This window comes from Sinohyriopsis cumingii, chromosome 5, assembly GCF_028554795.1.
Source record: "Sinohyriopsis cumingii isolate HCF-2022 chromosome 5, ASM2855479v2, whole genome shotgun sequence".
Classification (NCBI taxonomy): Eukaryota; Metazoa; Mollusca; class Bivalvia; order Unionida; family Unionidae; genus Sinohyriopsis; species Sinohyriopsis cumingii.
The window spans coordinates 111250124-111277954 of NC_142965.1; the positions used below are offsets into that span (position 1 = coordinate 111250124).

The window sequence follows — 27831 nt, forward strand, 5'->3', positions numbered from 1 at the left end:
TTCACACAAACTTGATCCATTGGATTACCACATCAAACTTAAAACCTTTTATGACCTAACAGTGACTAAACATTGTATATGTCGCTTAGACACATTAGTTAAATAGGACAATTAGGACATTTTTACGTGTACTATGTATTAGAATTTGATAGATTAATTAAGAAGTAGGAAAATTTTCAGACTTGCTGGATTTGATCTAATTGCACATGTGGCTAACACATTATTGGTATTATTTTATTGTCCATTAGCAAAACTGACTAGATTTGAAATAAATACTGGCTGGCGCTTTTGGTAGTACACAGCATCCATGGCTAGCTTTCCAAGACCCTTCTTCCTGACCCCACTCGGACATTGTACCATTGACGGAATGTGGGACCATTTCCACCCGTCGAAAAATCCGGTGTTCTAATATGACAACATCGCTGCCGACCAATCGTAGCGGACGTTACATACTGCTTGGGTTGACACCTGGTGCGTTCAACTGAATTCTAACTTTTCAATCATGAGTGCGTGTTGGGTTCATTCCCACTCATGACGACCCTACATTCAGGTCTTTAGGGACTAGTTAGTCCCACGATCTGATGGACTAACTAATTAGTGTTCTTTGAACACAGAAATGCCTGGGAGCTGAGGCACTAATTCCTTCCCCCGGGAGTAATTAAATATCCAGCTGTGCTGGAATAAAGGTCGAACATGCCCAATCGAGCGAAATCGACATTAATACAATTCAACGACAAGAACAAAAATTTGCGCCATTCAACATTGAATAAACCAAGATTTCAAGTAACCACCTTGTGAAAATGAAGAAGCTGAAAGACGTTGTGGATAATTTGGGCATGATTGAAGAAATGCTGATCAAATTTGATGACGATTTTCACTCTTATCGTCCCCATCGAGTCAAGATGGAAATCAACGACTTGAGAAAGTCAAAGGACATGTTAAAGGAGATGATAAAATAAGAAAAGGAGAATAAGGAGGATGAAGAGGATATAATAATAATGAGGGCATGGAACGAAAAGATAGAAAAGGAAGAGGAGAATGAGAAGAGGAAGAAAGAGGTAGAGAAGGAAAACAGGTGGAGGAGAAAGAGGAGAAGAAAAGTAGACAACAGCAATAGCGAAACTCATAAGATTGTGGAGGAAAAGAAGAAATTAGAAGAACAAGAAGAAGAAACCCAAATGCCCTTTTCAGGGCCACTCATATGCCTCGAAAGGACTTGCTGTAAAGGGGTTTCGTAGACTACCTTAGGTTGGGGAGAGGTGCTCCCAGTATTATCTTTAATTATTACAGAAGACCCACCCTGGCTCGTTTTTGTTAGAAATTGAAGTAGTGATAGAGATGCAAAGCTCCCACCCCCAAGTCAGCGATGTCGACAGTTAAATTACTGAATGCACAAAAGGTGAAATAAACAACACATTTAATGCCATTAAATTACAGATAGTCCTTCCTCAGATGAAATTCAGTATTCAAAACCCTATCACTCGACCAAGTGACGGCCTATTTCATCATCTGACTTAGTGTGATAGATTTTCCCCCTGTCCTGTGTTTCTACTCATCTGTAGTATTTCTTGACTGGTACCCAGTACCCCTTCAGTCCAACAACCACGTCTTTCAACTTTCCACTTCCACCACTTCCGTTCTCTCCTTCTCTTGTCTTCCAGAGACTCGGGACCAACTGTTCCGGGGTATTTCCCTTCTCTGTCTCCTACAGCTCCTCCGGTCCCTAAAAGCTTCCTGTCCGAACACACAGAAGGACATTAGTATATCCCTCTAGCTATCTAGCCTCACACTAAACAACAATCTATCATCAGATAAGCCATTACCTTCTTTGGTCACGCATTCGTGCACATCGAAATACCCATACTTTCCGGTATGGTATACACGGTATCAACTGCTTATCATGCATATATCAATAGATTTGATCACATCGGTATATATAGATTCTCAATCTTATTATACAGAACAATATCACATAATCAGAAGCATTTCTGTACATTACACTTCTACAAAGTGTACACAGATATCCACATATCCATGCGCTGATATATCCTTACACATTATACTCCTACAAAGTATACACAAATAGTCAAATACCCCTATTAAGTAATGTTTCACACTGCAACCATTATACAAAGTTATAATTCAATTCAACATTTACAGATCTAAAATATCACATGAATAAATGCACGAAGTTACTACGAATTAACCAAATAGCGAATTACAATATTAATTCTTTACATAAACATTGGTCATATCTCAAAATATGCATGTAGATCAAACACTACAAATGAATCAAACCCTACAAATGGTAATTCTACGTACTAACGATTCTAGTAATGAAGTGTACATACTGCACATAATTAAAGTACAATTACCTTGCCGTAATAGACTGCGACAGTCGAGCAAATAAGTCACTGATCTTTCCGAAGCTCCTTTGTAATTCCCAGAATAACAATGTTTCCCGCCAATTTCGAATGACGTCGGAGTAGTTTAGAACTTCCTTATGTAATTCCCGCAAGATGGTTTAGCGACTACTGACGTTTATTTTCAAGACACTAGATTTAAACTTGCGATTCCAATGGTGGCCACGCCTTGCTCAGTTCTTAGTGGATGTCGATTCACCTATGGTCTACAAAATTAGCAGACATTGCCCACTCCCCGGCAGTCTGTCAAGGGTGGATTTACGACCCCCACTTGATATTCCTTTGAGCCAACACCGGCAATTCATGCCACTTACCTGTGAATCGCACTCAGCTGAATAAGGCGTCAGTAACAAGTTCCTATGGCCATGTTATATACAAATGGCTTCCCATCCGTCTTTTTGGATGTCGGCTTGCACTCTCAATATTAATGAAGCGAATAATTAGCCTCAAGGTCTAGCATATACATGTTGCAATCTGGCTATTGTTCCTTACTTATAACTTGACACTTGCTTTCTTTCCTAAATTATTTTTAGTCGGTTGTATTGTTTTTGTGTCATAGATTGATGTTCATCCATCTGTGTATGTATGTTGTATGTGTTATATATGTCTATGTCTATGTCTATAAAGAAGTTCTATGTCCCGCCAGTCCAGCCCCCGCCAAGCACTTTTTTATTAGTATAGTTTATGAACTAGCTGAACTTACCCGCTACCTGCTGAACTAGCTGAACTTAACCCGCCACCCGCTGAACTTGCTGAACTTATCCGCTATCCCATGTGATGTGAATGATTGCTGTTTGGCCCGATTGAGGTCAGCCCCTTGCAAGCATGTTACTAATCTTCAGTACCGTGACGACACCTCACCTGTTCCATTCATATTGTCCCTATACTCCACTTTAGCCTGTCCGTATACAGTCCCAATGTTCCCTATTTAAATTCCCATTTTCCGTATATCGTCCCAGGGTGGTCTGAAAAGTCGTATGTATATCTTCCCTGGGAGTTGGATGTCTTGTAATGTATTTTCCCATTGTCTGTATATCGTCCCCATTTACTAATATTATGTGTATTAGCTAGTTTACTGTAAATAGCAGTGTAAATATGGGTTCCAGATAATTTGACAAGTATGTCCAGGAAAGGAATACTTATTTCACACTCGTATTTTGTGAATTTTGTAGCTGGATTAAGTTATTAATTCCTAGAAGAAGTCTTCGTTACGTATTTTTATTCAATATTCTGAAACAATCGTTTAAAAATTTCTTCCAGATTTTTTTATAAATTAAAATAATCCTTAAATTCTTTCCCGATTTTACTTCTGAATCTGTCAAATTTCGCTTCCAAGGAGCCCAAGACGAGACTAACATAAGCTGGTGCCAACTCGATGCCCGCAGCCATGCCTTGTTCCTGCGTGTGTAGTAATTTTCATTAATGTAAAACAATTGAAATACACCTCATTCAAGCACCAGTTTTAGTGGACTCAATTAAATTCATGATTGAATCGTGAATATATGCCTTCGCTTTTGTTTTGCAGAAGCGTTTCTGTTTATATTCCAGTGTCATATGCAGTTCTGCATTGAAAAAAGTGCGGGATTATATAATAAACCCATCTGTGCTTCATCAGCGCATGCGAATCGTATGTGCGTATGTGATAAAGTGCGAATCCTCCCAAACCATTTTATGTCAATACCAAAATTTTGTGATAACATTCGTATGGTTTGTGGATGTTAAAGCGGTATTAAAATTTTAATTATTCCCTCTCCGTGTATCCCACCCCACCGTCACCGCCTTTCTCTACAGAAGTATAAATGTTTAGCCGGCAGCTGTATATCACACCTTTTCCCCGTGTAAAATCTTTTTGAAACAAAGACTGTTATCAAACTGGAAATGACACGATTGTTTTAATTAAAACAATAGATAACATTGTGTTTGCTATTTTATCAACTGAAATTTTTGATTAGCCTAGGCCACGATATCGCTTTATCAGAGAGGGGGTTCCCGTTTAGCTCAATGACAGAAACATAGATTACAAGGTGAGTGGTCTGCAAACAATAGGAGCGACGGGATTTGAGATAGCTGAAACAGATGAGGATAAGTGAAAATATATAGAGGGAAAAAATTATACTGCTGTTCTTTGTAAACGAGATGTTCCTAAATATTTCTCATCTTGGCTCAGATATCTAAACGTAAGTATTTTTTATTGAACTTTTAAATCAACAGGTACTTGTGGTATTTTGGTCAAGGGAAAATGAATTAATGTCTGGGCAACGGAGTTAGGGTACTTAAGATCCAGACTGATCCCAAGATGAGTTTCTCAAAATATAAGTACACATAAGACTACAAGCAGTTGACATAATTCATCATCATGCTTTACTTATGATTGCTGCTGACCGTACGATTGTTTTATCCTCACCCACAAGCTCTCTCTCTCTCTCTCTCTCTCTCTCTCTCTCTCTCTCGTCATGTGGATAAAAGAACCGCGGCTAGTTCACCCCAATTTGACTGAACCATAGACTCTAGTAGAGCATGCCCTTTATGGTGTTACACAGCTAGTGATTCCGGAACATTATTTCGTTTTAATTCGCTTTTAGATCAAAACACAATGTGTTTTTTTTTTTTAATCGCATACTTAAACCAGCCGCCATACGAAAGATTGTTAGCAAACTGACTCTTTGTAGTAAAAGTCGATTCATATTATTATCCTTGTAAGTTAAGAAACCACAGTGGAAGAAAGGTTAACGTGTCCTATATGCGACAAGAAGGATTCTGGTTCAAGTCATTTTCAAAGCAGGTCGGGCTGGCCGCCGAGGTATGTTCCTTAGCACAATATGACCTTTCATGTGGTAACGTGCCGTTAAAACTAACCACTCAACCTGCCTATCATCCAACCAACCAACTCCTTGTATGTTTTCACATCAGATGAATAAAAAGACAGGGTAAACCCAGGTATGGTGTCACATAAGTTGTGGGCAGATCGAGGTCTGCTTTTAATTATTCAGGGCAGACCCGAATCTGCTAGCTCAGAATATGAAGGCAGATCTGGATCTTTACTACTTAGATTGATCTTTAAAAAAAAACTACCGAATTTCTGGTGTAAGAACAATATATTAAAAAAAATTGATATCCAGTCTGCCGTCATATAATCAGCAGCCAGATTTGGGTCCCCGCTTTAAAATTGCAGGTAGGGTAAACACGTATAGGCCTTGTTCTGCTGATACAATGTGTGACGTCATACCAGGGTCTATCTTGTTAACAGATGGTCTGCGTGGCTCAGTAGTTAGCATATAAATGTTGGACTCGCAAGGTCGCTGGTTCAAAACAAATCCTCATACCCCTGATTTGACCTGGGCTTGGCACTTTACTCCATTTGGCTTTGCCATGTATTGTCGTTCATGTGCCGAAGTGCCGTAGTAAACATACAAATAAAACCTGTTGTGTTGAGTTACACATGAATTAGTGCGGTAGATTTTGGAAAGAGGTAAATAATACTCACATATTCAGAAATGGTAACAACTCCGAGAGTTCTGTATATTTTCCAAACTTATTGAATACGTATATTAGACATTAGTAGTCAAAATGGAAACAAAATAGGTTCACCTAACTATTCTTGACATTATGGACTTTATGGTAACGTGACCGTATCAGTTGAATTTTACATGGGATTTAATAAGATTCATGCCGCGATAACATGCTTTTACAACATTTAATATACTGTTTATACGCGCTCAATAGTCGACTCCAAATGCAAACAAAACAATGATGACAATAATGCACCGGCAAATCAGAGTCTATGTTGTTTGTTCTAATGATTACTCCTAACAAACTGCATAGATTCAGATCTGCCAGTTTGTTTTGTAGTTGACTGGACTGATAATAGAGTAAAGACGGTATTTATCACATATATATTTTTTAAATATTTTATGTTGACAATTTTGAAAGACATTCATTTAATAAAAAATAAACGAAAGACAATTCATAGATCACCATGCTTGAAATAAAATAAAAGCACTTTTTATGTTAAACCGCGAAAGACAGTAAACAAAAAGTAAAGGAGATATTGAGATGCACATCCGGGTATTTTGACTGTAATGCGAACATGTGACGTCATGATTTAATAAATTTTGACATGATTAAGTTCAGTAGACAGGATGTAGTAAAATTGTTTTCTTAATTTTAAATTCTTGCAGTAGAGGCAATATTCCATTACTGTATTTTTATCTTTAAGTAATTAAGTATATAATATATTTTAGGATAATAATAATAATAATAACAACAACAACAATAATAATAATAATAATAATAATAATAATAATAATAATAATAATAATCTTTATTAGCAAAAGTCCCTCGGACCAAATATCATGCGTGTATTGAAAATATGGTTCAACCGCAAAAAATGACAATTGTAGGATTAATACATTGATAGTCTCATTTTTGAAAGATTTTTCTGGATAAACAACAAAATTATGTAGGATATTAATATTGGTATTGATTCTCTGGATAAAGTTATAAACCTTGATGTTCTCTGCATTACAATAAATGTATGCAGGTACACAGACCTTTCTCAAATTATCGTACATGGGATATTTAACAGCAAAGTGGAAGTCATCTTTTATATTGGCACGAAAAGGGCATATTATTTCAACATTATGGTAAAGGTTCCACTTCTCGACCTGCACATTAGGTTAACACTGTACAAAGAGTTCAAACAATCTGGATAGTATAGACAAGTCAGATTTATTGTAATCTAATTATACAATCGTAATCTAGGCATTGAATTTAACTCTCTCATTAGTTCTTGTTGAAAAATATTTAAATGCAATAAAATTTTGCTTGAACAAAAACTACGAAAGGCCCGGGTATTCTTACCCCAGGGCCCGTGATCGCTCTCTAGGGTTTGCCCCCCCCCCCCCCCCCATTGTCGGCCCTGATTCTACCTGAATTTCCCGACTTTAGACTTTTTATAGCAAGTGGCACTTCTGATTCAGTGATTTTATCGTCCATATTTTCATGTCGAATATTAATTGTGTCGGTTAATCTAAAATTTTGGTTAAATAACTCAAAAAGTACTGATACTATCCGGTGATGTTAATTATTCCACGGGTGGTGCTTGGGCATTTTTAAAAGTCTCCAGCGTATCAAGTCGTTATCTGAAAGTGCTTTTTTAAGAAATGCCTTTTCTTTTTCTTTGCACATGTTGCGTTTGTGCCTAATTGTGTTTTTGTACATATTTATCTTGTACTTATATAAAGCCAAATTGTCTGCTATATTGGTATGTCTGAGTGCAACAAGTACATGATATTTTGCTGCTTTACAGTCTGCATCATACCAATGGTGTTTGTTGACCGGAAACGATAATTTCTTGTATTGACATCATTTTGACCTACATTCATTTTCTGTGCTGATTCTAACATGCCCTCCAAGAAAGAATTTATAGCAGCATCGAGTTGATTTTGCCTTTTGCTTCTTTGTTTTATTGGTCATTAATAATAATGATAATAATAATAATGATAATAATAATAATATTTATTATTATTATTATTATTATTATTATTATTATTATAAATATCAGTACTGTGTTCTGTTTTACTGATAGTCTTGTATTCATTAACATATTTCTGCTTCCATTCTTTTTGCATTTACAGAATGAGTCCATATGGACAGGAGGGACTGACGTCAATAATCTATGTTCTACTTTAGATATTGAATCCTATTATTTATAAAGGGATTATAGTTGTGTATTCAGAAGAAATTACAGTTTCATGGAAATTTTGCAACGTGTATCGTTACTTTTATACTCTGTGATGAAAATCTGACAACCGTTGATGCTATGAATTATTTGTCTGCCAAAACAAAAGAGAAATAAAAACAAGCACTGGAATTTGTGGTATTCGACGGCCAAAGTTTACGAGCATCCATTTTGTCTGACATTTGTTTATATTTAATATCGTGAATCCTGTCCAGTGAAGCAAGAGGTACATTTTCTGCATACCCAAGTCCTTTTTCGTAAATCCTGTATGGTGAGGTCATCAAAGTTGTCTCTAAAACATTACATCCTATCAGGTATCATTTCGTTGTGGAAAAAAATGTCACCAATATGTCTGTTCGTCACATTGGTGATTCTTCTGAATTCTATCTGGATCGATGCTGTCTCCCTGGAGAAGTGCATTACAGAAGTACAAATAAGACAGGATTATGTTCAGTTTGAGTCGAACGGAATTCCGGTGCCGACCTTCTTTCAATACAGGTAATATTAAACCCCTTAAAAAGTGGTTTCCCTCTTTTACACCATTATGGCTAGGCCGGTACTAGCTAACATCACCAGATCATCATCATTGTCACATATTATCGTCATCGTCGTCGTTGCCGTCTTCCTCCTCCTCCTCAATATCATCATTATTATCACTAATACTCCCAATATGTCACGAGTTTCTTTGCAAGAGTATTTATTTAACTCAGCGCTTTTTAGATATAAAATCTTAATACATTTTATTGATATAACTTTTATCACGTTGATGCAAACCAGATGAAACATAATTTGAAATCCATTGGTATACCAGAATATTGTATCTTGGCCAGCAATATTCCAAGAAAAGAATCTGACGCAAAGTCTACAATCTACGTTGACACAAATTGTCACAAAATAAACTATTTTCTTCAAAACTGACACTTTTGCTATTTTATCACTCATCACCACCTCCTGTTTAATAATTTGCTAAATGTTTCGCAGTGACAACTTATGTAATGTCTATTAGATCTGACATCATAATATTTATGATAATAAGCTACACTATTTTGTTAATTAGATATATGACTTAATTGTGTATCAAATGGTCGATTACCATTTCTTCATAATTAAGTGGCCGAGTGGTCTAAAGCGCTCTCCGTTACGGATCACTGCCATCTCACTTCTGTCTGCGTGGGTTCGAGTCTCGGATTCAGCTAATTTGGGTATGTGAGAAAGCTTGCCAGTAGCTTCTCGTGGGTCAGTGGTTCTTTCCGGGGTTTTCCCGTGTTCTTCCTCCACCATTAATACTGACCGCCATGTATAGCCTATCGTGTGCTGAAAAATGGCGTTAAACCCTACAACAACAACAGCAATCTTCATAATAATTGTCATGCATTTGAACCTCCACTGCTGGAGCACAGTTCTCCCCTTTTCGTCAGTGCCTCTCATTTCTGGTGTCAGTGTTTGTATCAGTGTACATTAATTTTGACTCCAGAAAACAACCCAGATACGAGACGCAAGAAATATTATTTAATGTATGTAGTCTTATCAATATGAAAACGCTTGCTTTGGACAAGATATTTTACCTACGCGACAGAAGCCAAATATTTCATATTTGAACGGACAGGTATACAAATAATTCATGATCACACAGCTTAAGTGCTATCAGTGGCGGATCTAAAAATATAATTTAGATCAGAGGGTGAACAAGAGTTGTTGACTGTGGGAAGTATTAATTGGGGGTCATATGGGGAATTGACATTATCCCGTAGGTTTAAATTGGTGTGACGATATGGGATGGGGTAAAGGGGTAATCATATGTTAAAGTGATGCGTGTGTTTACATTGGTGCGATTATATGGGGTCAAAGTATATGTTAAAGTATTCCATAGGTTTACATTGGTGTGACGGTATGGAGTCAAACGTGTTTATAGGGTAAAAAGTGTTTATGGGATAAAATTAGGGTAAAATATTTATGGGGTCGAAAGTGTTTATTAGGTCAAAAGTGTTAATAAGGTAAAAGGTGTTTATGGTTTAAAAAAAATTAATATAAAATCCAAAACACACGTTGACAATTCAGCACCTAATTTTAGTTACTATCCAAACACACGATCTACAAACCAACACCCACTTTGTGATTACTATCAAAAGACACGCCCATACAATCCAACGAAGAGAGTAAGAAGTGTTGATACACATACTATCACAAATATACACATACAATGACACACAAGACTAGGAAGTGCCTATAGACACGTTACTATATCATTACATAAATACAAACACATAATAAGTTGTAAAAGGGGTTTTATGTTTTTGTTGTCAGCGACATAGACAAGCACAAATATAAACAAATATTTTTGACAAAAAAGTGTCACTCTTTGCAAGAGATCTGTTTGGTTCTGATCAAGGCAATTGGAAGTTTTTTTCACCAGGCTCCCTTAATTACCACTGTAACTCCCAGTCAGGCGACGCAGGCCCTACATCGCTTCATCCAACTTGTCTTGGTGAAGACCTTGAGCCTATAACAAGGCTCGTTGACCTCCTTAGTCTTCCTCCACTGGGACCCAGTCTGGATGACCTATCCGCTGGAACCTTTTGTGGGTCTTCATCTTTGGCGTGAGAAGAGGGATTCTCTGTCGCCCCCATTCTTTTCTCTCCTGCTCTTGAGTCTTCTTTCTTCCGTCCAAGCCGTCTTTATATTCTCCTATTCCTCACGCATCACTTCTCTCAAAAACTATTCGGTGATTCTCAACGAGGTCGCCTCCCTCTCTTGGAGGTATCACTATAATTATTTCAACCCATCAAGCATTGCTCCACTCTTTCCATCAAGCTGATTGGCTTTTGACCTTCATCACAAAGCCCACTTTGTCACGTTGTGCTGTTATTCTCCAATCGCGGTTCAAAGGCGAATGGCACGACTGACTAACTGACTGACTGTCTGACTTTCATATTGGTGTTTTCGGCCATTCGACCATGAACGCATCGCGTATCATTTAATTACTCTCTAATTGGTGTTATGCGCCCATTGGATGCCTTACTTCGTGCACCACGCACTTATTAATTACACATGTCCGGACGGAAAGAGGAGGAGGGCTACAAGTGCTCCCGGTTTAAGATTTTGATTTTATTTGCTAAATGTAGGAAAAGGCGTTGACTTTTATCTTATGTAATATTTATATATAGAATTTTGAGTAAAAAAAACTCCGTACTTATGGTTGTAAGTAATGGTTAGTTGCAGGGTAGTTAGAAGAGGATTATATACATATATGTCTGGCATTATCCATGGATGTTGCACAGTACAAGTTCACTCTGTTCGAATGGCATATAATCGAACTTGAGTTCATTATCGAATTTAAAGGCTTTTATTGGTCTCTCGCTCGGTTTCTGTATCGCATTCTCGTTAGTGTTGAATGTGTACTGTCCTCAGTGCTCAACTAGGAGTTCATTAGTGGGTTTCCGTATTAGTATCCATACTTTTTAGGACCACCGCTAGCAAAACTGATAATAGTTTCTTCTGAGTGCTCGTACGCCACATTGTGGGTAATTTATAAGAGGGCGATGGATGTACAAACATTTGTCAATGTCAGATTAAAGGACTCGTGCCTAATATTCCGTCTTGGATAAGATCGGAAGTTGCCAAAATTTTCACAACAGACAATTGAATATGACTTCGAAAACGATTGTTTTCTTTCGTTCTTTTCCATGTATTCGAAAGTGATGCCTTCTAAGGATCTGTACTGTTTATTCTGTTTTTGCATTTGCCCTTTTCTTATGGAGTCTGGCCCGAAGATAATAAGGCACTTGCTGCTTGTTCCAATTTGAAGAAGTGATCGACGTAATTGCGAAACATCCTTTATTGGAGTAGTCTTCCTTACTTTTTTGCTCTTTGGTAGGAAAGTGACAAATTTCGTATACTTTTAACATTTGGTATACACGATCCAGGGCTAGAAACATTTCGAAACCAGTCAAAGCGCGTTCTTCAGCCTTGATGAAAAATGGTTTGCTTTGATTACATGTTTCAGCACACTTTAGTTTTCCCTGGCAATGATCTGCTAAGACAGGATGGATACAAGTGGGTTGGAGGAAGACTTTGCATTTGTTCAACTCATCGTACTAGAGAATGTGTTCCACTTCCATGTGTTATGTTAATATCGCAAGGTGCCATGTAGAAATTTGAGCAAATTTTCAAACCCAAGTATACAAAGAACAGGCATCGATGTATTTAAGTTCCTATACATGAGATTAAATATGTTGTACAGCAAGCATGGTGGATTTGTTCCTCCACAAAACAAACTGTGAAGTGAATTCAAAGGTTCGATGTTTACCAATAACTGTCGGTAATGCGCTTCAATTCTGTGTTGGTTTCGAAACGTCAATATTGGTTTTCCCAAATTTATATTTTTCATATCCTAGTCTGTCCTACCTCATGCATTGTTGGTATGTTTGTTCGTACAATTCTTCCATAGAAAACTCTCAGAAAGGACTGTTACGGTTTTTTGTTTAGAAAAACACGTGGAGCATTCGTTAAATAAGCATCCCTGCAATTCGTAGACAATCTGGGGCTTTTCCAAATCAGATACATCGACAGAAAAACTTTAAATTATCTCTTGCTCCACCGTTTATAGCATTTTTGTATGCATTTGTATTCACTGTCACACAAGAAACACATCCAACGCAAAGATTTACCGGAGCATCATTTATTGACTGAGAGGTACGACTGAGGCGGTTTGTGGTAAGGTGGCTAGTTTGTTTTCAGGCATGCACTTCTTTCAATAGACCAAACTATATGCTTCAGCAAAAGTTAAAGCTTCTTTCCAATGATCGATACCTCCGTGATCCAGATATGATTGTCAAAAGTTTTCCACAACACCAAAGTAAAATGTCCATCAGATCAACATAGGACTGACAAAGATTCGATTGCATGTAGAGCAACGAATTTGTTCTTTTCTTTCAGGAATGCATGGTTTTGATGCAAATCACCCCACATCATCTCTCTCCGCAATGTATGATTTTTCCCCAAGTGGTAAATCCTTGATCATATTTCTCACAAAACTAATGTTACCCTAGAAATCACATGATGTTTGTTACGAAGTGGTCGGGTTGATTATCGGTATCTAGAGGATGGAACACCATGGTGTTATTGCAAGGAGACAGCAAATAATAAATATTTGAAATTAATGGATGTAATAAACACAGATCTGAACAATGATATAGAATAGAACGCACCGTATGTAAAATATAACAATCGAATCAATTATAATAAACAAAGGTAACTGCTACAAGACTCTTGAAGGAGACCCCTATTAGCAAATGATTGCTCATACATTGTTACAAAATGCAGTTAGTCGTTCTGTTTACACCGATATGACATATTTCATCCCAAAATCGAGCGAGCAGTCGAACTCAGTTGTACCACATGATTGCATAATCTGGTTTCTTGTCGGTCCTTCCAATGTTAACGTTGGTGGTAGGTTAGATTCGACGTACTACTTTTGTTCTCTCTCTCTCTCTCTCTCTCTCTCTCTCTCTCTCTCTCTCTCTCTCTGTTTGATAACCATAATATGGTTGCCTGCTGTCTGCCTTCTGTATATGGTGTTTATAGGAGCTATTTCCCTTTTAAAAATAAATAGACAACCTAACAAGTTTATCAGTCTTTTGCTTCAGATTAGAACTTACTCCTATCTCGCGTAACTTCAGATCTTAATTCAACAGAAACTAAGGATAATATGGGTTAGTGCGCATCCTGACAGCTGATAAACAAAACTATAGTAAAAGAAAACTAATGTATTTCCGTAATGGGCTATTTGGCAATCCTAACTGAACTATAACAGACTAGTCACGATAAATCCGTACGCCACGCCGTGAACTTTAAATCTTTAATGGATTATTTGTAGGCTGTCAAGCTTTTTCTCAGTTAAATAGTTCCAGTTTTAACTTCTCAAAAGAATCAATGTAATTCATTTCTTGTCTTAAGTACAGTATTTGCTTACTCATAATATATCGGCCTGAACATACAATAACCTAGAAGTACTCAATTCATAGAATACAAACTCGTATCAAATAAAAGTAATGTATGAAAATGTTAGAATACATCATTCCTTTAACAGTCAATACCAAAAAGTGAAGCAATTATCTTCAGACTCATATCGAAGAAATTGAATTATGAATTGTAGACAAATAAATAACTACATACTCATATTACCAAAATATCATAAGATCAAGACAAATACCTTGTGCTTTCGAGACTGTGTCGCTTTTATCATGGCATAATCTTTCTGTGCTTTGAGGATCCGATTTCCTCAAACTTCCAGACTCCCGTCCCTATGACAATGTATTTAACGAGAAAAGATACACGCTACTTTTCCTCTTAGTCAAGGCTTTCACATCCGCAGAAAAACTTCGATCGATTAATCTTGAGATGCAGAAAAAATAATACATTGAATTTCGTTAGGGAAACATAGAACCGTTTATTTATCGTCAGGATTAAATTTATCTAACTGCTGAAAATTAATACCAGCCTGTCTTAGTTTGAGAAAATCCTCATATTTCCTGGCTTTCCTAATAAACCGATTACTTATAAAGTCTAATCTTTAGACATATATTTCAACGTGTACATTGCTGTCGCTGCATCATTTCAACTTTGGCACTTTCCGATACTGAGACCCCAAATTCACCTTACATTCTTCAACTGCCTGACCATTACCAAACAGACCCTAATTAAAAGTCAATCCCATTCCAAACTAGAGACATTAAAACCATGTATTCTAACAAGGGCTCTAGCTTTAACACGTTACCTAAACACATTCATCAAATTAATTGGCTATGTGTCATGGTAACCCTGCAGTGTTTACCAAGTTATGTACTCCATAAAATCTTACGAAATTCACACTGTTACAAGCTTATTACACATTGATGTATTTCCGTCTGGGAAATGGTGTCCTAGACACACAAGACTTCCAAGAACCGTTTGAGGGTATCATTCAATGTACAACGAGGAGTCATGACGCCTTCAAGTTTCTGCATTTCAGGACTGCCGTTCACTGTCTCTTTGGAAAAGCATGCCCGCTCAAAAGACATTCTGCATCTTCTCATTGCTTATCTCTGTAAGATTGTCGAATGCTTTCCTATGTTTTTGTCACTCTGCGTTTTCATTGTTCTCAGCATACGTTCTATCCACGAAGATGGCAAGAGCTATGCACATTTTAACATGTGAGTTATACTTAATTATACTTTGTTTGGTACTGTATATTTCATACATCAATAACACTTTTCTTCTTCTGCTACCTCTAGTTCAAACGTGGGTCATGTGAAAAATGTATTTTCCATCGGTCATGTTGAACTCGTCATTGGATTGTTGAATATGTTTTGAATTTTGAAATGTGTCAGTGACTTTGAAAGGTGTAATTTTCTTCATGTGCACTAAACTTGATCTTTAAATTTCATCATCTAGGTGTAAGCCGTGGTTCTACATTTTATGGACGTCAGTTTTTGAGTCTCACAAATGTAATAGTAATTTTAGAGATAAACCGAATGCTTTTCTTTCTTAGTGGATGAAGCTGATGGTATTGATTCTTCAAAACTGTGTTCGGATACTTGGGTAAACGCAGTAGTTAGCGTACGAGGACGATACAGGAAGGCAACATCTAGCCTCTTAGTCATCTGGTTTCGTTTCAGTAAGGTTTCATTGTTTCATCTTTATTCCAGATAATGATTTCATTACGTTTTATACACACTGGCTCTATTATTTCCTACGAGCATATAATTCATTCAATTTTCAAACTGTACAGATTGACGAGACAAAACAGATATCCCTTCCTGGCAGAAATTTACAACATATCGCACCTGTCATCATAATTATTGTGAGATTCGTTCGAAAGGATACTTACGAAAACGCTAAGGAAGACTCCACTTGAAATATAACTCTTGTTCTGTCCGTTAAGAGAAAATATATTCGGCGCCAGTGTCCACAACGCCAGAGCAAACTAAAGACATAAGCAAAGAAACACAAAGTTAAAGATACATGGTATCACTGTTATGAAGAATTACGTATTTATAAAAACAGAAGAATAATCAATACCCGTTAAAATTCAAGACACCTAGAAGTCTGTGAAGAGGAAGAACCCATGCCAATGAAGAAATTCAAAATAGATACAGATCGTGAGAAAAAAAAGCAGAAAGTCATTTGTTATGATGTGTTATGAAGTTTTCACTGAGATTCTGATTTAAGAGAATATACCAAAAAATACGTAAATGTACCATTCTCTTAATTTTAACAGTATGGATAATATACCTAAATAAACTCACACACGCTTACCATCGAACCAGGGGGGAAGGATTTATGTTTTCCTTCATTTGGCAATCATTGAGTGGTATGTCTTTTCTAAGAGATATAGCTGCGCCTAAAATGACCGCTGGTTGTTGCTTGTTTGTTTGTTTGTTGTTGTTGTTGTTGTTGTTGTTGCATTTTGTATTGAAATTCTGGACTTGATATAATCAGCGTTAATTGTTTCGATCCCTTGTCCAAGCCACGCCCTGTTGTTGTTTCTGCATTACCGGGGCAGTAATAATTGCTGCTGCTGCATCTCAATAGCGGAGAGAATGGATATAGTATTGGAAGGTTTAAACATGTTGGTACGTGTAGGTCTCTTTCTGTTAGGTTAAGATAACGAAGAATGATTGTAATGAAGCGCACAGTGTGTTTGGTTTTCTCTCTCTTCATCCTGTGCTTCACAATTCAATTATTTCCTCTTATTTACCCCTTCTTCTCTCCTTCTTCTTTTCTCTTCTCACTGTTGTTGAAGAAGTACAATTTCTTTTGCTTATTTCTGTCTTTGCGACAAAATCTACAGTTCTTTTCCAGTCTTTGTTTTTAAATCATCCACTAGTGCTAGAGGTGAAGGCATTACTACCTTCACATGCATTGTATTATCTCACTCCTAGTACACGGAGATATTCGCTGCATGCGGTTCCTAATGCATCGTCTTCATTATCTCATCCACAGGCATGGTACTCAATGTCTGCCTTAATCGTAAACAGTAGGAATGCCGCTGTGCCTGTATCTTGAAAGTGATGTCACATGTCAAGCAATTGATTGGAAGAGAAACTCCACTCTCTGACTGAATTTTGTGATGCTCGTTTGGATTGGTGGAAGATTTTAATCCATATCAATCCAATCATAGTCTATATATACAAGCTAATTGTCTCATTTTTCTCCTGTTCTCAAGGCCAAGTCAACATGCATATCATGTATATCCATGCCGACTCGTCTACGCTTGTCTCGAATATGGTATGTAACCCTGACTATTTAGTCTATGTGAAAACATCGTGGACAATCACCAAGATTACGGCCCCGGCTGTCTGGAAGAAAGTTGAATAGGGCGATGTCTGTAAAGATTATTGGTGTATGAACCGGAAGTGCGAATAAGTTTGAAGCGTTGTGGCATGTGGTAACTAAGTTTAGTTATCAACTCCAATTGACATTTTCAAGGTCACCTACATCACTAGAAACTAGGGATAATATTATGTGTCGAATAAATATGTTTGATGTATATTTTGTTTATATATGTGATTGTGTGTGTGTTCTTTACAACTAAAGCTTTAAAATCCCACTTACCCATTTTCTTGTGATACTATATCTTTGCATTTAATGATCGATTAGTATGTCCTTAAAAAACAATCTTACCCTCCATGTGTATGTGTGTCTATTTCATCCCCTTTTGTTACATCCTACCCATTCTTCTTTGATAACTTGTTTGTATATGTATGTGAACTGAATCCACAGTGACATATATGGGATATTTTGTATCGCGAAATATTTCGTGTAAAGCTCCCTTGACACTCCGACTACATCGAGTGATTTGGGGTCTCTGATCGTTTTATCTGACCCAAAACCATTTGTTTTCATTTGAGTCGAGCTAACTAAGAAATGTACCCATGATTCATCTCCGGTGAAGATCTCTTTAACGCCACTTTTTACTCTTTTCATATTTGGTGAGTAGCTGTATGGCGATTTCATGCCACACCTGTTTTTTATTAACCGTTAGAAAACTTGTAACCCCATCTTGTACATAAGCTAACTGAGCTTTAAATGATTCTTCATTATATTAAAGTTAGCTCTGACTGATCATGTTGCCTAGCGGTAAGAGCGTCCGCCCCGGATGCGGCAGGTTGTGGGTTCTATAGATGGTACTAACTGCATCGCTAGGAGCTCAGCATGAAGAGGTTAGTGTTAGGAATGGTCGGCCAGCAGCAGAGGGGGCGATCAGACCACTTTAAGGAATGGTCACCCTTGTTTTTATACCAAAAAAAATAGTGACCCTTCATAGAGGTCAATACCACGTCTACGGTTATTGTTTGTCCCCAACATAATTGTAGACGAGCCCCCTCTGCTGCTATAATTAAATCATTATGTTATAATAAAATGGTACATCCGGAATCTCATACTGCAAGGATAGCTCGAGAACGATTAGAAGCAATTAAAAAATTTCTTCCTGTTAGAGATTCATTTAGAAAAAATCTACAAGCGCAGCAAGAAGCTCAAGTTGAGTACGAAGAAGAAACTAAAAAACTGTTTAAGCCCGTCACCGCAGCTACTGAGAAAGTTACAACTGTCATCAAAGAAGATCTTCTTCCGGTATCAAAACAAACTGCGGCGCAGACTAAAAAAATAGCAAGAAGAACTAAACAGACAAAAAGGATTTTACGAGATCTTCCAACTGATATAGCTGCAGCTCAACCTCCACCTGTCGGTGAAGAAATACTTGAAGATATTGGAAAACTTCGTACTGAAGTCGCCGACGTGAGAAAAAAACATGCATCTGAATCCAAACCAGTAGGAGAAAACTTAGAATTGATTGCAAGATTTAACGAAGGGGTTGTTGAAGATATTAGAAATACTGAAAGAGAAAAATTACCTGAAATGATATTATTTGGTATATTTAATAAATCTGGTATTTTAAAAACCAGTCATGAAAAAGTAAATGATGATAATTTTATTAAATGGATATATCGCGTATATTACAACAAAAAACAAGCTAGAGGCCCAGAATACGAAAGTCTTCATGAAGAAGTAAAAAGACTTTATAAAGAGAGAATGAAACAACTAAAACAAGAACAACTCTCTCAGTATCAACTTCCTCCACCTCTGCAACAGATAGAACAACAACAGTCTTCTTTGCCGAAACTTAAAAAGAAGTATCTTAAAAGAGCAAGAAGATCCTTATCTAAAGACACAGAGACAACAGAAGAAAGAGATCCTGACGATGATCCTCCTGGCGCTGTAGGAAGTGGTTTTATGACTGCATCAGGAGAAAATAATTTTGTTTGTCCTGATAATATCCTCAATGACGTGTCACGTTTAGAAGTTCTTATAGGGGGAAAACGTGCAGGAAATAACTCAACAGAAATAACCAATGAAATATTTGATATTTGTCGAAGATTATTTCAAGGTGGTATTATGGATCGCAGCATTTATCGTTCACTTATTGATGAAATTGCTGATGATTATCACAGCGACTAAACAATTAATTAATCAGTATATAAAAATGATTATACATACTGCTCAACGTGGACCGATCATGGTCAGGGTAGTAAACTCACGACTGCCAAATTACAAAGTAATTTACGGAGATGGACTTGGTGATGTTATTCAGGGTTTATTTAGAAGGATGGCTCCAAAAGCAATACCGATTGCAAAACAATTAGGTATGAAGGCTATTGAGGCTTTTCGTGAAAAAGCTCCTGGTGCAATTGTCAATGTTGCTGGTAAGGCGTTCTCGGCGATCAAAGATAGACTAGCACGATTAATAAGACGAAAACAACAACCACCAGTGAAACTGGCAAGTACTGAGGTCATGCCAGCAAATGTCAGTAAAATAATAAATCAAGCCGCAAATCAAAAAGTAGCGGAATTATCTGAAGAAGCAGAAAAAAATATAACAGCAAATTTAATAGCAGGAAGCGGTCTTCGTCCACGATGATTACCATTTGGAAAAATGGTAATTACAATAAAATGTTTAAACGCATGTCCGACCCAGCATTTGACATGGATGCACCGGTCCTCAAAGATGAATCAGTGCGTGATTATCAATTTTATTCCTATGACGCAAGACAACCAAATCAGCGGGGGAGAATCGAATTACAGGTTCATGATACAAGTAGATATTTCTTGCCCGCTGAGGCGTTTATTGAAGTAGAAGGTAGACTTGTAACAAATGTTGTAGCTAATACGCCATATGGTGCCAATTTGCGTGTTGGTTTTGTCAACAACGGGATTATGGCACTGTTTGATAGCGCCACATACATGATTGATGGAAAAAATATTGAATCAATTCAGAAGGATGTCGTTGTTGCTACAACAATAATTGGTCTAGCCAGATATTCTGATGATTACACAAGATCAGCCGGTCAAACAATGATGTTTGCTAAGGATATTACTGACAGCGCTGATCATGTTCAATATACTAAGTTACGAGCACCACAAAATGTTTCAGTTGTTAATCAACCGGTTGACTTTGAGCACGAAGATAGACCAGGTGGTGAATTTGATATTATAAAAAGTGTTAATGCGACTTACAACCTAGGATTTGCAACACGCCGAGCAGCGTTGTCAGGAAATGATAGAAATTTTTCATGTGCAATTCCATTATCCCATATCTTTGGATTTTGCAGAAATGTTAGAAAGGTCATCTTTGGAGCTAAACACACAATTGTGCTCGTAAGAAAAGGTAATGATAATGATGCAATCTGGCGAGGTGCTGGTGTCGCTGATGGTAAAGTAAATATATCAAAGCTTTCATTGTGGATGCAAGTAATGATTCCATCTATTATTGAAGAACAAAAATTACTATCTTTTATGGATCAAGGCGGTAAATCATTGATATCATGGTTAACAGTAACCAAAGATGCTGCTCAAAGTTCTGTTAATGGTTTATTTACATGGAATATAGCATCACAACAAGGCGTTTCTGCCCCACGACATATTTTTATTGTGCTGCAAGATGATGCTCGGACGAGTAATCAAGAACGTTCACATATGATATTTGACAACCTTGGAGTTAATGAAGTTTCCTTGCGGATAAATGGACATCAAGAACCGGCTGAGGATATATTGTTAAATTTTGATCAAAATCACGTAGCGCGTGCATATCATCGTTTGATGTCATTCATGGGACGTGATCAAAACGTAGATACTGGGCTGCAAATATCACAGTTAGATTTTACAAAACTATATCAGATTTATTACTTTTCGTTGGAACATCTTGATTTATCCAAACAATCTGTCGTTGATATACACTTTCGAGCTCGTGTTACTAACCCTCCTCCTGATATAGCTGGTCCACCATTTGTTCGCGGCGCCTACAAAGCAATCGCGGTTATGCTCAGCGATAAAGCCATGTTACTTGAAGGTGGTAGTGGTCGAATGAGAGTCGTTGATGCACCAGTGGAAAATCTTTAATCATGTTATTTAAAAACACGAGTATTATTATAAAATGCCATATCATCACGTTAGTGTCAGTCTGACTCACGGTCAGATTAAAAACCTTCAATCAAATTCAGCAAAAAACTGCGGAATGAAAATATCACTAAAGCGAAATCAGATCACGGGTGGTCAAAATAAACTATCATTATCAGAACGCCAGCTTAACCATTTCAACGACGCTAAACAATCAAAAACAGGCGTCAAACTCAATCTCTCTGCGGGTGCGGTTAAAGACTCAATTAAAACAGGCGGTATTTTTCCACTCCTCGCGGCTATTCCGGCGTTAATAGCTGCTGCCGCGCCAGCCGTAGCAAAAGCAGCCGCGTTAGGTGCTGTTGGAACAGCTGCTGGAATGGCTCTAAAGAAAGCAACAGGGCAAGGATACAAAAAAGGGACGCGGCTTAAGATTGCCAGGATCTCGTTGGGGAAGAGGTCTAAGGCTTCCACGTTAGACGTTCCAGCATCAAATTTTGATTTACTTGATGCTGCTAAACGATTAAAAATAAAAGCCTTTAGAGGTGTTTTCATGCGAGATCAATTACCAAAACAACCAAACAAACTCGAAACAGGTATTATTAATCTCGACGAACGTTCCGGACCTGGTACTCATTGGGTATCATACGCGGTTGATCCACGTGGAATCGTTTTTTTTTATTCATAGGGGTTAGCTCCGCCTGTTGAATTTATCAAGTATGTTGCACCACTTCACGCAAGAACCAAAGTTTGGTATTCAACGCTACCCACACAAACAATGACAGATCCGCCAATATGCGGCCGTGAAGTAATTAATGTACTTGACGCTATATCAAATCATCCAGGCCGCCACATAAAGTCGTGCATGATTATACAAGCAACCGATTCGTTTTAAACAACAGGTCTTATTATAATGGTTGATATTTACGGAAGATCTTCCTCACGCGTTAAGAAAAAGCCCGGCGACATTGATCTATCGAAGTACGCGACTAAGGATGACCTCGCTGATATTATGAACCTGGCTGGAGTTGACCCAGATGAGGTTGTTATTTTTCAGGATCGACATGGTAAACTAAAAAGCAGCAATATCAAATGGAATGATATAATTCGACGAGTACTTGGTACAGTTACGGATAATATACCCGTGTTTACTGACAGCGGTAGAATCAGGGATTCAAGTATATCGTTTACAACCATCAGAAATCAAATTACGGCAACTGTTGCTAATCGCGTAAAAAATACCGGTGACACAATGACAGGTGAACTTAGCATGAACGGAAATAAAATAGTAGTTTTAGGAGATCCAACATCCGGTGAAGATGCTGCAACGAAATATTATGTTGACATTAGCTATGGTATCGTAGATAATAAATTACCCACGCTGAGAGCCGAGTATGATGTTCACGTAGGCGCTTTTGGAAGATTTCGAAGAAATTTTCAAAAAACCGACGAATCCATAGATAAATTCTTCGGCGCTCCGCACGCCGTTGACATGAAACTCGTTGATATCAAAACTAACCTAGACACGATCAAACAAACACAGCAAAACATCGTAGCGGGAATTCCTGAAATCGTTAATAAAACCAGTCTGATTAAAATCCCAGCCGGAATAACTTCCGGGCATATTACCAACATCGTATGCACGATATCATCGGGATTTGCGACATGGTCGCAGCAAAACAATACTATCAAATATACTGCAACAGTCACTGGCGTGTACAGGCTGTCTGTGTTTAGTGCTGAAAAATTTGAAATATTTACAACGTATCCATGGCGTCATTCAACTGATAAGTTTTCCGGGGTTGTATCTGTCATATTAAATAACGGAACCGAGGAAATATTTATTCTGGAAGCAGCTGATAAGAAATTAACCGCAACATCCTTCTGGTGGTGTTTGGAATTTGTAGCTGAAACACCTCAATTGGTTACGGAATAAAATATAATGAGTGCTATCGACGTTCAAGGATTTAGGTACAATCAAGCGCGTGAATGGCAGGCAGCGTTGAAAGATCGAGTCGAACAATATACAGTAAAAATAAAAAAGTATCAACGACGATTAGTTATCATCGACGTTGTTGTTTATTCGGTATCCGCTGTTGTTGCCGGAAGCGGAATAATATTATCCGCGGTAACAATGATGGCACCAGTAGCTGTGACTATTTGTGTTTGTGCAACTACGACAATTGCAGGTGTGTTTAATATCGTTGCAAAAAAAATATGTACTTGCACGAACGAAAAATTATCCGATTACAAGATAAAATTACACATAGCAACTGTCGCATACACGAGGTTATCCTCGTTTTTATCAGCGAGTCTCAATGATGGAATTATATCCGATTTTGAGTTTTCAATGATGATCAGCGTATACAATTGCGCTGGTATTAAAGGTACGAGTATCAATAATGACGGAATTACTGCAGCAGATCGTGACGAACACAACCCCGCACAAGACCACGATGATCTCGCTAGGCTCGATTAATCCTGAATTTAACATCAATTTTCCAACAGCAATTCGCGCGAATGAAATTGCACTAGCACAATTACGAGTATATTACAGCTGGCCAAATATCAGATCAAAATCATTTAATAGTACACCAGCAAATAATTCGCTTGTATTTGCTGATAAAAACAAACCCGATGGAACACCTGACTGGGTTGTTGTTGGAATGCCAACTGGTAGTTATGAGGTCGAACAAATAAATGATGAATTTGCGCGTAGAATAAAATCAATAACCGGAAAAGAAGCAAAAATATCAATTAACGTTTATGAACCGACGCTGTCCTCGACGATTGAAATAAACTCGCCTGATTATACCGTTGATATTTATCAGTCCACGATAAGATCCGTACTAGGTTGGCCTGATGTTCCCCCGGTATATGAAGGATCACCAGAACCAAAATTAATTGAATTTCTTACTGACGAAGCCAGGTTTATAACAACTCCAGAATACCGAATTTTTTATCCATGGGGGTGGTGGGTAATTATTACATTTTGAGAGAGGGTAAAAGATATCCTATGACACCGTTTTCTATCTATGATTCTGATGTGAAAACATCAACTAATATCGTTTTTGAAAGACATTTCAGATTTCATGCTGACAGAATTAGAACTGAATACACAACTACGTTAACGACACTAGCACAGTTCTTTAAAAACTATATCCTGGAACATCCCAATGACGATATAAGACATCAGATCATTGCAACGATACAACATTTAAATCAAATTGTATTGGATCTTAAACATTTTAATCAGACCATTATTGAGGTAATAAATGCTAATAATTATATAGCTACAGCAGAAAAAAATAGTATCAAACAAGCATACATTGATCATTATAAAATAACTGAAGCAGATTTATTAAATTTTACACTACCAGGATTTGAAACTGGCGAATTGATAAGATCACTCAATGATCTTGTCGCGAAAAACTTTTCTGAAATACTAGCTGTGTGGAGAAAAATAGCCCCACCAGCAACTGTTCTCAGACATAATAATGATCCACTCGGCGGCGGCAGACACATATCTCCGGGAATCGTTAATAAAACGTCGACGGTCGCGGTTAATCTAGTTTGTGACGTAATCGAAGGCAGTTATCAAATAGATCTTGGAAAATCAAATCAGGCTCAACAAGGATACATCCTATACACGTTCACACCACAAGTTTCCCCTGGCGATTTGATCGTACAAGTACCAACCAATCCTGTTTATCTACGCACACATAATCAGTATTTGTCACGAATAAATTTCAAACTCACAGACCACCTTAATCGCTTAATTGACCTACGTGGAGAAGAGCTTGTAATAAATCTGTATGTGAAATCGTAGATCTTTGATTTTAAAGATCCAGTAATGTACCAGCACGTGAGGGTTTTTATACACTTGAAAACGCGCGTTTTCACAAACCACAGAGCAATTTAGTTATTGATGAACACGCAAACGAGGATTTCTTATTAACACAAGAACAGTTAGATGAACTCCGTCGAGATCATTTGTAACGGAGATCAGGCGCACTCCTGCATCAAAGTCGATCAACTTAAATAAATAAATATATCTGATGAGGTAATTCATCTTTTTGAAAATGTTTTATTTTTTTCTGAAAATTTGATCATTTCACATAAATCTGAGTACCAACTCACCCATCAAAATTGCAAATTGCATAAATCTGAGTACCAACTCACCCATCAGAGGTATAAATAAATAATAATTTAGAAATAAAATAATAATTCAGAAATAAATAATTTGTAAAATTAAGAAATTTGTACAATTTTGTTAAATTTGATGGGGTAAATGGTAGTCAAAATTAAGAAATTTGTACAATTTTGTAAATTTGATGGGGTAAATGGTAGTCAAAATTAAGAAATTTGTACAATTTTGTTAAATTTGATGGGGTAAATGGTAGTCAAAATTAAGAAATTTGTACAATTTTGTTAAATTTCAGTAAAAAAACAAATTAATTCAGTAAATAAATAAATTAATTCAGTAAATAAATAATTTGTAAAATTAAGAAATTTGTACAATTTTGTAAATTTGATGGGGTAAATGGTAGTCAAAATTGAGAAATTTGTACAATTTTGTTGTATTTTGTGAAATAATTAAGAAATTCTTCATTTTGATGGGGTAAATGGTAGTCAAAATTAAGAAATTTGTACAATTTTATGTTTTTGATGGGGTAAATGGTAGTCAAAATTAAGAAATTTGCACAATTTTGTTAAATTTCAGTAAAAAAAAACAAATTAATTCAGTAAATAAATAAATTAATTCAGAAATAAATAATAAATCTGAGTACCAAGTAGCCCATCAAAATTATGAATAAATAATAATAATTCAGAAAAAATAAATAATAATTCAGAAATAAATAATAAATCTGAGTACCAACTAGCCAATCAGAGTTATAAATTGCATAAATATGAGTACCAACTGACCCATCAAAATTGCAAATTGCATAAATATGAGTACCAACTCACCCATCAAAATTGCAAATTGCATGAATCTAAGTACCAACTAACCCATCAAATTCAGAATAATATTTCTGATCAAAGATCTCAGTCATCTTCATCGGAATTACTACTTTGGATCGTTTCACCAACTAGGTTACTCGCTAATATAATTTTTCTTAATAGTCTTATGCGAATACTAATTGTTTTCTTTTCCTCGTACTCGTGGGATAACAGCGATCTAATTTTTTCCACTGCGGCTGAGAGAGGAACGAATTCCTTCACCTGATTATCTTCTACTGTAGCTAGCGACTGAAACATTGCCGCCTGAATCCGTTTCATGAGCTTATATTCAGATGATAGTGTGTGTATTCCTTGGCTTTTACGTTCTTGTAAAATCTCAAAATCAGAAACTATTTTTTCAGGATTTAGTTCATTAGATATATTAATTCCATCTTTTTCCAATTTTTTAATAGCAACAATTACATCATTGATATTTTCGTAGTTCATTATTTAGTATATATATATTTAAAATAAAAAAATTATCCCTATAGAACCCCTAGCGAGTGTTTAGCGAGTTCGTCGGGATGTTTCAAGGACAGCGAAAACATATATTATGAAATGTGAACCTCTATTCGAGTCTTTTAGCAGGTTTAAGTATGCGATGAATGAAAGACAGTACAACCAAGAACTCATAGCTTGCCATTGCATTCTATCAAGTTCATCAGGCACACGAAATATTCCTTCTACGAGAGCTTCTAACCCGTCAAACAACGGTCTAGAGGCCCAAGAAGGGGGACGGCACAAACATATATTATGGATGAACCTCTATTCGAGTCTTTTAGCAGGTTCATTAAGTATGAAATGAAATGAATGAAATGAATGAATGAATGAAATGAAGTGAAATATATATAATGAGATGAAATGAATGAATGAAATGAATGAGGCCATTTTCTCCGCTCAACAGGACCACCTACCCCAATAATCAACCCGTAGGTAATACAAAACATGTATTAACCACCGGTGATATGTGGTTTGGATGGTTTTGAGAGCGGAGAGGGGCTGGCGGAGCCCCAATTAACTATAAAAATCGCTAATATGCGTAACCACCCGACCAATTGTCAGTCATGGGATTCGATCCTGGACCGCGAGCCTCACAGTCCAATACGATACGGATTGAGCTATCGAATTCATCTAACACTATATGTTTCGGAAGTTAATATATAGCTACAGCATTTCTGAATTAAAACAGCGGAATAGTTTCTACATTTAAATAACTGTTTCTACATTAAAATG

General features: G+C 37.0%; 1 protein-coding gene across 1 annotated transcript in view; it reads left to right on the top strand.

Moving 5' to 3' along the window:
- Nucleotides 1–4460: 4460 nt before the first annotated feature.
- Nucleotides 4461–27831, top strand: part of LOC149799995 (uncharacterized) — a 34856-nt gene continuing 11485 nt past the window's right edge. The window contains exons 1-2 of the mRNA XM_089959531.1: nt 4461–4600; nt 8060–8661. Coding sequence (XP_089815657.1) covers nt 8432–8661 — 230 coding nt within the window. The 5' untranslated portion in view covers nt 4461–4600; nt 8060–8431. The remainder of the gene's footprint in view (nt 4601–8059; nt 8662–27831) is intronic.